This window comes from Eucalyptus grandis, chromosome 3, assembly GCF_016545825.1.
Source record: "Eucalyptus grandis isolate ANBG69807.140 chromosome 3, ASM1654582v1, whole genome shotgun sequence".
NCBI lineage: Eukaryota > Viridiplantae > Streptophyta > Magnoliopsida > Myrtales > Myrtaceae > Eucalyptus > Eucalyptus grandis.
This window is the reverse complement of record NC_052614.1, coordinates 68,227,910-68,237,928: the sequence shown is the minus strand read 5'-3', so window position 1 is coordinate 68,237,928 and position 10,019 is coordinate 68,227,910. Positions and strand designations below refer to the sequence as shown.

At 42.8% G+C, this 10,019-nt stretch overlaps 3 protein-coding genes across 3 annotated transcripts; all 3 read right to left on the bottom strand.

Moving 5' to 3' along the window:
• Positions 1–217: 217 nt before the first annotated feature.
• LOC120292214 (disease resistance protein RPV1-like) lies at positions 218–2,757 on the bottom strand. Its single transcript, XM_039310413.1, has 3 exons — positions 2,602–2,757; positions 2,177–2,464; positions 218–2,093 (listed from the first exon to the last, which is right to left on the bottom strand). The coding sequence occupies exons 1-3, from the start codon at positions 2,680–2,682 to the stop codon at positions 642–644; spliced, it is 1,821 nt and encodes a 606-aa protein (XP_039166347.1). The 5' UTR covers positions 2,683–2,757; the 3' UTR covers positions 218–641.
• On the bottom strand, positions 2,754–6,636 carry LOC120292075 (disease resistance protein RPV1-like). Its single transcript, XM_039309951.1, has 6 exons — positions 6,271–6,636; positions 5,805–6,086; positions 5,302–5,703; positions 4,945–5,136; positions 4,014–4,567; positions 2,754–3,744 (listed from the first exon to the last, which is right to left on the bottom strand). The coding sequence occupies exons 1-6, from the start codon at positions 6,517–6,519 to the stop codon at positions 2,754–2,756; spliced, it is 2,670 nt and encodes an 889-aa protein (XP_039165885.1). The 5' UTR covers positions 6,520–6,636.
• Positions 6,637–6,662: 26 nt separating this feature from the next.
• Positions 6,663–8,131, bottom strand: LOC120292074 (TMV resistance protein N-like). Its single transcript, XM_039309950.1, has 2 exons — positions 7,512–8,131; positions 6,663–7,290 (listed from the first exon to the last, which is right to left on the bottom strand). Exons 1-2 carry the CDS (start codon positions 8,021–8,023, stop codon positions 6,663–6,665), a joined length of 1,140 nt encoding a protein of 379 aa, XP_039165884.1. The 5' UTR covers positions 8,024–8,131.
• Between the last annotated feature and the right edge of the window lie 1,888 nt (positions 8,132–10,019).

Below are 10,019 nucleotides of genomic sequence, written 5' to 3'. Positions count from 1 at the left end.
TAATTTCGCATGAGCTATAGATTGATAGATAGTCATCCAATCCAATGTCGCAGCTAAATCCAAATGCCAGAGATCTTTTCAATGGATTGTTCACAAAACAATGAATCAACTGCTAGTGAGGTTTACTCTCGAAGATATTTTGATCATGTCAAGTATCTGAGCACGTGTTCAACACTCTGAGCATAACCAAAACCAAACTATAAATAAAAGACCCTGAGATAAAAATTCATCGATGTTTCAGAACAGGAGACCAAAAATCATTTTAGTAATTGTTCCCTCCAGGAGACAACATTTGACCGCCGGGGAGGGATACATTTAGCGATGTACGCAGCCTTACCCCAGCTTTCCCAGAGAAGCCGTCTAGTAACAGAAGGTAACCGCAGCCCAAAAAGGTGGAGGGGACGCTGCACAGAAATTTGACTGCACACGCCGTCTTTAACGAAGCTCCCAGGGCAAAAGGTAGCAATATTATTGAGGAAAGGAAAAGGCAGCAATATTTACCTTTAAAAAAAAAAAAATACTCCAACTTTTTACTGAAGATAGACACAATGTTAACTCATAAATAGGAATCATCCTTGAAGCGACTTCCACAATATGCTGACCACAGATGAAGGCAACATATCTGCCGACCATGGTTCTCCTTAGGGACAGCACATGCTGACTTCAAATCTATACTGTTTTGGATCTGGTAATTCAGTCAGTGAAGGGCAGTCGAATAAAGTGAGCTTTCTAAGGCGAGGCATACTTTCCAGCCCATCAAGTGTTTGCACGCTGCAGTGGGATATGTGCAGAAGTTGCAATAGCTTCAAATCTTCAAGACCATCGATCTTTGCCAGGTCACAATGTTTGAGTTCCAACTCAGACAGACATCTCATCTTGGAAAATTGTGGAACTCGAATTGTGCAGTAGTGGAGACACAATATTGATAAGCTAGGGGGTAGCTCTCGGAGGTCAAGCAAGTTTGCATAGTGCAAAACAAGTTTCCTTAGTGGGAGTGTGCTAAAATTTTCAGGTAGTGCGGTAATCTTTGAGTGGCGCAATTCCAGGATTTCTAGATTCACTAGAATTGTTACCCATCCAATTGTCGGTGGCTCGGAGAAAGATTTCGTCTCCGGATCAGTACCATCGCCCAAGTGCAGCTCTTTCATGTTTGGCAGGTAAGAGAGGTCTGGGACTGTCCTCATTTTTTTGGATCCCCAGCGAAGACTGGTTAAACTAGATGGAAGTATTGGCAGAGCTCGTACTTGATTACAATCGCTTAAGTCCAGCCATTGGAGATGAGAGAGTGAATTAAGGGTTTGGCGGTCAGAAAACCGGTCATCACTCCAGGGCAGGCCAGAAGTCTTGGTAGATGATAGTCTTAAGATTTTCAAAGAGGATAGTCCTTTGAAATCACAGCGAATTGGTCCCTTCAGATTCTTGCATTGCGAAAGATCTATCTCTTCCAGCATTTTTAGAACTTCTATATCTTTGGGGAATTTCCTTAAAAGAGTATTCTCCATCTTCAGTACCTTCAACTTTTTCAAACCCTTGAAGGACCTGGGTAATCTAGCAATCGCGGTGCTTGATAGATGAATGACTTCCAGTGACTCGAGATTCCCAACGGAATAAGGAAGTTCAGCTAACTTCCGACAATTTCCTAGAAGCAGCCTCTGAAGTTTCTTTAGGGATCCAATAGAATCCGGGAGGCCATCAATAGCAGCTCCATCCAGTCCAAGATACAAAAGAGATTTCAAATGTCCAATAGAGTCTGATATCCGAACCAAACTTTCACATTGGGAAGCACTCAGAATCTTAAGTCGCTGCATGGAGGCTTGTCGGAAATTAATGATACTAATGGAAGTTCCATCAATCAGAAGTTCTTCCAAGGCTGTCATATAACACAGTTCTTCCGGCAAGTGCTTGACCAATTTGCAGAACTGAAGATTCAAGGAGATTAAGTTCTTCAAATTACCTATGGATTGACTAATTACTGATATTAGGAGACAACGTTCCAGGACCAATCTCTCTAAAGGCGTTGAACAATAGAACTCTGGAGATGCATGCAGGTGAGGACAGCCACGAAGGATCAAAACTTTCAATTCCCTGGTTTTCTGCCAAAAAAAAGGACAGAAAAGGCTCAATTGGTGTTAGCCATTCTAATAATCCCAGGATATAAAGGCACGTATAAACTTACCTCCAGGATTTGTCCCCATTCTTGTGAATCTCCTGTGACCAAACTGCAAGATAGATCAAGAATAACCAACTTCTCCAAATGGAAAATAAGGAGTTCAGAGATCTGTCTGCACCCTTGCCACTGAAGCCACCTTAACTTCGAAAAAACATTCTGAGAACTCCCTTCAATAGTTGCCTGGTCCAATCTCAAGAACCTCACACTCGGTAGATGGCCAAATGCTTCAGACCTAAAACATTCACTTCGTCCCTCATCAAACGTGAGACAAAGGGCTTCCACATTTGTCGCACTCTGCAAATTAAGGGAACTGAATAAGTAGAAAGGAAAATGAAAAATAGCCATTCACACTTCATTTGGGGAAAGAAAAATCAAGGAAAGGAAGTATCTTTAAACATTGTTGTTTACATTTTATGCGTGAAAAGTATTACCTCCTTTCCAATGAGTGTGGAAAGTGCATCAGAGTGATTCCATATCCTACTGCGCTTTTGAGGCTTTTTGGGATTTTCCATCTTGACAATTTCCTTGCCAAACTCTCTTACTTGATTATGTATCCATAGTTCATTGTTTCCTATTATTTTGATCAAACACATGTCATGAAGAAACTTGATTCCCTTGAAGGATAATAACCAGTCACACGCCACATGTATGAGGGAATTCTCTTGTCCATTCCACTGAAAAAGCAAGCTATATCGAGAAATATTTCCCTTGTGTCTTCATCTATAGAGTTATAGCTTGCCTCGAATGCTTCTTTGACTTTATTGTCCAGCTTCCTTCCTAAATTATGGAATTGCTCTCGCCATATTTCTATATCCCACCGCATTTCACATAGCCATGAAGCTGTCGCCTCAATCGCAGGAGGAAGCCCTCCAATAAAGTCAATGATATCTGTGAACAAAAAATCATACTCATGCTCCTCTTTAGGAGGACATCCACGAAATGCATGCTTGTGGAAAAGTTGAAGAGCTTGATAAGGTCTCAATGGTTCAACCTCATACTTATCAGCAACTCCGTTCCTATATGCATTAAGAACATCTTTTCTTCTAACTGTCATAAGAATCCTGCTTCCTGGGCCAAACCAAATGAGATTCCCAACTAAATGTTTGATATGGTCAAAATCATACACATCGTCAAGAAGAATAAGAACTCTCATATTGCGAAACGAATTTGCAATGACTTTAGTACATTCTTCATGACCACTTGGCCTTCTACATTCTTGCTTTCGGAGGTCTGAGATTAACTGTTCTTGCAGGCCCACGAGTCTATTGGATTCAACATTTTCTCGAATATTTGCAAGATAACTGCAACCTTGAAAGAGATGGCAGACTTTGTTGTACACAACCTTTGCAACAGTAGTCTTGCCAATCCCTGGCATGCCGCATATTCCAAGTACACGTACATCTTTGTCACACACTTCCATTGCTTCCTCATTGACATAGATGACACCAAGCTTTCTCATAACCTCCCGTACATGGGGTTCAATGCCCACTAAATTGCCAGTCACAACTAAATCATTCTTGTTCAACAATTGCAGAATATATGAAACAACTGTCTTTATGTCTTCACCTTGATGCCTGCCAAATATGAATGATGAAAATGAGGAATCATGATGAGATCACGTAACAATTAATAACAGTCTAAGACAATCACAAAGGATACAATCATGTTAATAAATTGACCAAAAAGGACAAAGCAGTGGGCAATAAGAAGGGGCATAAGAAGTACATTCATCTCATATTCAAATCTAATCCCAACCAATTGATGATTTCAAAAGCTTCGTGCTTGGCGAAATTCTCCTAAAGCCAAAGTTAAAACATTATAAGGACAGTACAAAGTTGATTACCCGTATTTTGAATTCAGCAAATCATACCCCTTTGTCTCCGCAATCTCTCGAAGAGCCTGCTTCCATTCAGCAAAGTCCTTGCGGTCAACTCCACGGTTCTCATGCTTACGGAGGGACTCCCCAACACATCCACATTGGTATTTTAGATCAATGGGGTTGATATCATAGAAAATGGGCACAATCAATTGATTGTTTGCTTTCTCGCATTCCAACATTTGCGCCAATTCCATGAGGCAATGCCGACTAGATGTGTAATCCTTGGAGATAATGGGTATTGATATCTTGGATTGCTTAATGGCTTCAAGCAATGCATCACAGATCGTTTCTCCAGGATGACGGTCATTACTGTCTCTAAACACGTTGATCCCAGAATCAATCAGTCTGGTGTAGAGGGAATCTGCAAATACTTTGCAAGTATCAGGACCTCTGAAACTCAAGAACACTTCGGGATTGGTTACTGATGAGATAGAGATTGAGGATAAATTGGATGAAGAAAATGATGGCGGCGAAAACGACGACGATGATGGTGGCACTGGTGGTGAAGAGACCAACCCCTGCAAAATGAAAGAGGTGAATTCTATCACAAGCTGCCACTGCATTTCAGATAATTTCTGCGGTCTAGCAAAAGCAAAAACTGGAGGCATAAGGCCGATCTGAGACAATGAAGTCGCTTTATACTAAAAAGACAAAAGAAAAAAAGAGCTGACACCTTCCAATCTAGGCTCATTGATGACGTCCTTAAAAGATCCAACCGATTTGAAAACCAAATCAAGATCAGAAATGTTCCGCTAAATCCATTATTGCAGTCCAAAGAAAAGAATTGCACTAAAGAATGCAGATCTAAGCACCTACCAGCTAAGTCAACAGTCCCCATACAGGCATAACCATTCCTTAGGGGGGAAAAAGCACAATCATGGTAAGCGAAACTAACCGGCTTTGTCCACGTGCGTGTAATGGTATCAGCAATAACCGGAAGAACAATCATAGCAATAAAAAATACAGGCTGTATGGGCGAAATGGAAGCGAGTGCGATGAAGCAAAATGCAAGAGCCAACATAGACAAGGCAGGATTCATTGCCTCCCTCTCGCTTTGTCCTCCTGCATGAAATGGTATCCGCAATAACTGCAAGCACAAACAGAGCAATAAAAATTTACAGGGTGTAGGGCGATCTGGAAGCAACTGCGATGAAGCAAAACGCAAGAGCCAACACAGACAAGGTGGGGTGCATTGCCCATACAGATTCAGTACATTCCGAGAAGCTAATATCGAAATTTAATTCAGAATTACCTCCTTTTCCATGGACTGACTTTCGTGCAGCTCTTCACACTTCTCCACCATTTCCATTGGCAGAGGTAAATCCTTCACCTTGCTTCTTTTCATCATCACTACGTTAATTTTCTTGAGTTTTCCAATAGAATCAGGTGATTCCATGATTCGTGTGTTCCACAGATTCAATTCATTTGAGGATTCTAAGCTCCCAATTTCTCTAGGCAAACTCTCCAGACCAACGCATCCTTCTAGACTCAAGCACGTCAGGTGTTTCATTTTCCCAATAGAGAAGTCAATCTCTCCCAATTTCACACATCTGCTAAGAATCATCTTTTCTAAACTCAAGTATCCGGAGAAGTCAGGTGTACGGGTTATATTTCCACAGTCTGTGAGATCCAAGACTTTTAAGTTTTTTGCCATCTGCCATAAAGCCCAACGTCAAAAAGCATAGATGGCTAGATGATGCTAACTTGAAGGGATGCTCAGACGCAAAGACATACTCAAATACACGATCATCATACCTTGATTTGGTTCCATCCGCCCCAGTCATCTGTGATGTCACTTTCTGAAAGGTCGAGAACAACTAAATTCCTCGAGTGCAAATTGGTCGCCTTAAAATCTGGTGGATAATAATGCCAAGAAAGATATTGCAAAATAGAAAAACTTTTCTCGAAGTTTCCATCCAAGTATCCCCCATCCAATTCTAGGAATCTCAGATTTGGCAGTCTCACCATTTCTTGATGTGTTAAGATTAGTCCTTTAGTATTTCCTGCTAGACTAAGCGCTTCGACATGTCCTTCTCCCTGCCGAAGATAACTAGCCATGCGTCAGTACGAGCAAATCAGATTTATATCATTATTTCCTTGCACAAAAAGCAACGAAAGAAAAAGGAAGGAAATGAAATCCCGTAAGTGGGAACACTGAGAGCTTAAAATAGGGATCCAATTTTACGCTCAAGAAATTCAATCACATCTACTCTTACTTTACCTCGTTGGTTCTTAATACATCCAGGATTTTCCTTCCAAAGTCTTTTAGCACGGAATGCATCCATATGGTATCTCTGCCGACAATCTTTATCAGACACATATTGCTAAGGACACTAACTCCAAATTCTGGGCAGAAATGACAGGCTTCCCACAGGTACATTGCCTTGTCCTTGCTCTGGTTGACAAAAAAGCATGCAATATCGAGAAAAATCTGCTTACCGTTGTAATCCAGTGCCTCATAACTGAGCATCAGATTATCGTGGACCTCCCGTGGAGGTTGCCTCTGTAAACGCTCCAGCTTGTAATTCCAATTTGCTGCCTTTCGGCCACAAAGATAAGACCCAAGCCTTTGAAGAGCCAAGGGAAGGCACCCAGTGGTAGAAGTGACTTCTCTTAAAAGTCTTTATAATTGTCTGGTGGCGAGTCTCTCTCAAAAGCATGCCTACTGAAAAGCTGGAGCGCATGATCATGAGTCATTTCCTGCATTTCATAAGCTACGGTCTGATTTTCAAGTTTCAGGACACTTCTTTTCCGGGTCGTAACAATGATCCTACTTCCGGAACCAAACCCATCGTGCTGCCCAATTAGTTGACGGATTTGCTCCGCATGATCAACGTCATCAAGAATGATAAGAACCTTCTTGGCAGAAAGCTTTTTCATGATCATATTCCTTCCTTCATCGGCATTAGCAATGGGGTAATCAGCCCTAGGATATAGGATGTCGGATAATAACAGTTTCTGCAATTTCACCAGGCCATGGCGTTGGGATAATTCTCGAACAACTTCAAGAAAACTGCAGCCTTGGAACCGATAGCGGAAATAGTTGAAAGCAGCTTTGGAAACGGCTATTTTGCCGATGCCACCCAATCCATGGATACCCAAGACACCCACATCAATGGCTAGCAAATCTGTTATAGCATCTACCTGATCACTTCTGACAAAATATTTATCCACATCCACACAGTTTACCTTCAGCTTGGCCGTGATTAATTTGACCAGTCCTCCAACACCGCGAGACAGGCTGCCACAGAAGTAAACCGTTTCGGTAAGAAAAGAAGGGGTGCGTGTTTAACATCTGGGCTGACAGTATATGAGAAAGCAATAACCACCACAACAAAACTGGGGAACAGACATTTGAAAAAGCGAAGAAATCAGCTTGTCCTACTGGAGTTTAGCATTGCTATTCTAGAAAACGATTTATGAGTTGCAAACCCTCCTACAGACAAAGTCTGGGCCTTTTACCTGCTAGATCCCATTGCCCAACCACTAAATGAACCAACCTCTCCAAGAGCATCTTCCCACACTCTTACTTTGTCGGACCCTAACCTCTTCTTATGCTCCAATAGGGCATCGCGATACAGAGGGGTTTTAAGCCTAACATCACGAGGTTCCACGTCATAGAATATGGGGAGGATCGTTTTCCCACCACCCGATTTCACCTTGCTTTCCACCATTGCCGCAAGCTCCTTGAGACACCGCTTGCTGGAAGCGTAACTCTTGGAGAAGATGGGGATGCAGATCTGGACGCTGTCGATCCCTCTCAGAATCTCCCAGCCAATTTCAGCACCGACTCGAATCTCTTCTTCGTCTTTGAACACCAAGATTCCGGCATCAGCCAAGCCGCGGGAAAGGCGGTCGATGAATCCAGAGCGAGTATCGGCGCCAATGAAACTCAGGAACACATGGTACTCGGTACCCGAGGCGGCGTCTCCGCCCATCGCTGCTGCATCTGCTGAGACGTTCGCCTTCTTCATTGCAGAATCGGATCCAGAAGGGTTGCAAGCGCCCTCGTCTGCCCTAATCGCCTCCTTGTTTAGTGACTGCCGGAAAAGTGGTTTCGAGGATTCTCGAAATTTTGCAAATCGATTCCTTGTTCAATGGTTCAAGTTCAGTAGCAGAATTTTCTTTCCGCGTGCTCCCATGGAGATCGCTCTTCGAGGGCGTCCACATGTTAGGTGAGCCGGCCACGTCATCATGCGATGGCCTATCAATAGCCAACACGTGGTGGCCAGGACATGTCTTTCCCTCTTTCAGCCCTTGCATCCTCTCCCTTTATTAATTATTAATTACTGGTCTTCTTCGATAAAATATTGGATGGCCTATCAATAGCCAACACGTGGTGGCCACGACCCATCTTTCCCTCTTTCAACCCTTGCATCCTCTCCCTTTATTAATTATTAATTGTTGATCTTCTTCAAAAAATATTAGGATGCGAATGAAACGTTTACATTCATTTTTTTTTTCAATCTGAAAAAAAAAAAAGTTTTTGTTCTAAACAATTTTTAACAAAAGAACGCGTTTAACGTTTGGTCCTAAATAAAAAATGAATGAAACACGTTTGGTAAATTTTATTCTTTTTTTTGTTTCTTTTATTTTTTTTTAAACATTTTTATTTTATTTTTTTTTTTCCTTTCTTTTTTTTTTTTCTTTTTTTTTCGCCTAGTCCCAACCTCCGCCGATCGGCCGACGACGGGGCCCGAACCTCGCCCGGCCACGGCGAGGCTCGCCGGCCCTGGCGAGGCCGAGCCTCTCCGTGGTTGGGCGAGGCTCGGCCTCGCCGGATGGGCGAGCCCGAGCTCGCCTAGCCAAGGCGGGCTCGGTGTCGCCCGACGCTCGGCCTCGCCGGATCCGGGGGCGGGCCGAGCCTCGATGGCCGGTCGCCGGCCATGGCCGAGGCCGACGACCGGCGAAAGAAAAAAAAAAGGAAAAAAAAGAAGAAGAGAAGAAGAAGAGAAGAAATGTTTCTGGAGCAAAACAACAAATTGTTGTTTTTTTTGTTCTTATTTCGTTAAACAGAAACAAAAAAACAAAAAAACGCAACCAAACGCGTTTCTATTCCTTTTTTCTTAACACTTTCCGTACAGAAGTGTTACGGAAACGTTTCTTAGAAACGTTTCCATGCACGCCCTTAGGTGCTCTTAGGCCACGTGATCTCGGACCAATCATCAAATGCCTTGTGTAGATGTGGGGGCTGCTGGACACTAGAGGGACTTTTCGCCCAAAACAAATCGTTCTCTCTTTTCTAATCACTAGACCTACACACACTAGCCTACACACATTTATTTCACTCTCTCTCTTATATATCCTCTTTCCTTCCTTCTCTGAAGAAGAAAACGGACCCGGCCACACTTTCTCTCCCTCATTAATTCAAATTCTTGATCTCTGCCTCTGGTTCTCTCGTTCTCTAGCCTTCGCACATTTCAAGAGAAACACTCCAGTGAAACAAGATCCTTTGGTCATTCAGAAAAATCTTGTCAACAAATGCATCAAGCTCTTCTTTGAGACTGTGCATAGCAAGGAAGACTTCAACAAGTTCTACTAGGCATTTTCTAAGAACCTCAAGCTCGGTATACACAACAAGTTTTACGAGGCTTTCTCTAAGAACCTCAAGCTCTGTATCCACGAGGATTCGCAGAGCAAGACGAGGCTTGCTGAGTTGCTGCGGTGCCACTCCACCGAGAGTGGCAATGTTATGACCAGCCTCAAGGACTATATCACTGATACATCACCCGCGAGAGCAAGAAGGCTATTGAGAACTCCCCTTTCCCGGAGAAGCTCAAGAAGAAGCGCCGCGAAGTGCTTTTCATGGTCCATGCCATTGACTGTTACAAGTGCTTCCTTTTCTTTTCTTTTTCTTTTTCCGGATTACCGCTGGTCCTACTACTATTTCCTTTTTTTAGGTCGAACCCTTACTGCTATTTTGAATTCAGTGTTTAGGTCCATCGTGGAAGCCTTATGCTTTGGGTTTTT

What these genes read in the sequence shown, in the direction of transcription:
- LOC120292214 (XM_039310413.1), bottom strand. Translation starts at nt 2,682, where the DNA reads ATGGAAAATCCCAAAAAGCCTCAAAAGCGCAGTAGGATATGGAATCAC. An exon ending in CCACACTCATTGGAAAGGAG is followed by an intron (nt 2,465 to 2,601) that starts GTAATACTTTTC and finishes CTTAATTTGCAG; the next exon opens with AGTGCGACAAATGTGGAAGC. An exon ending in AATGGGGACAAATCCTGGAG is followed by an intron (nt 2,094 to 2,176) that starts GTAAGTTTATAC and finishes TTTTTTTGGCAG; the next exon opens with AAAACCAGGGAATTGAAAGT.
- LOC120292075 (XM_039309951.1), bottom strand. Translation starts at nt 6,519, where the DNA reads ATGCTCAGTTATGAGGCACTGGATTACAACGGTAAGCAGATTTTTCTC. An exon ending in CACGCACGTGGACAAAGCCG is followed by an intron (nt 4,568 to 4,944) that starts GTTAGTTTCGCT and finishes TTCATTTTGCAG; the next exon opens with GGGTTGGTCTCTTCACCACC. An exon ending in TTGCTGAATTCAAAATACGG is followed by an intron (nt 3,745 to 4,013) that starts GTAATCAACTTT and finishes CATATTTGGCAG; the next exon opens with GCATCAAGGTGAAGACATAA.
- LOC120292074 (XM_039309950.1), bottom strand. Translation starts at nt 8,023, where the DNA reads ATGAAGAAGGCGAACGTCTCAGCAGATGCAGCAGCGATGGGCGGAGAC. An exon ending in TGGGCAATGGGATCTAGCAG is followed by an intron (nt 7,291 to 7,511) that starts GTAAAAGGCCCA and finishes CTTCTGTGGCAG; the next exon opens with CCTGTCTCGCGGTGTTGGAG.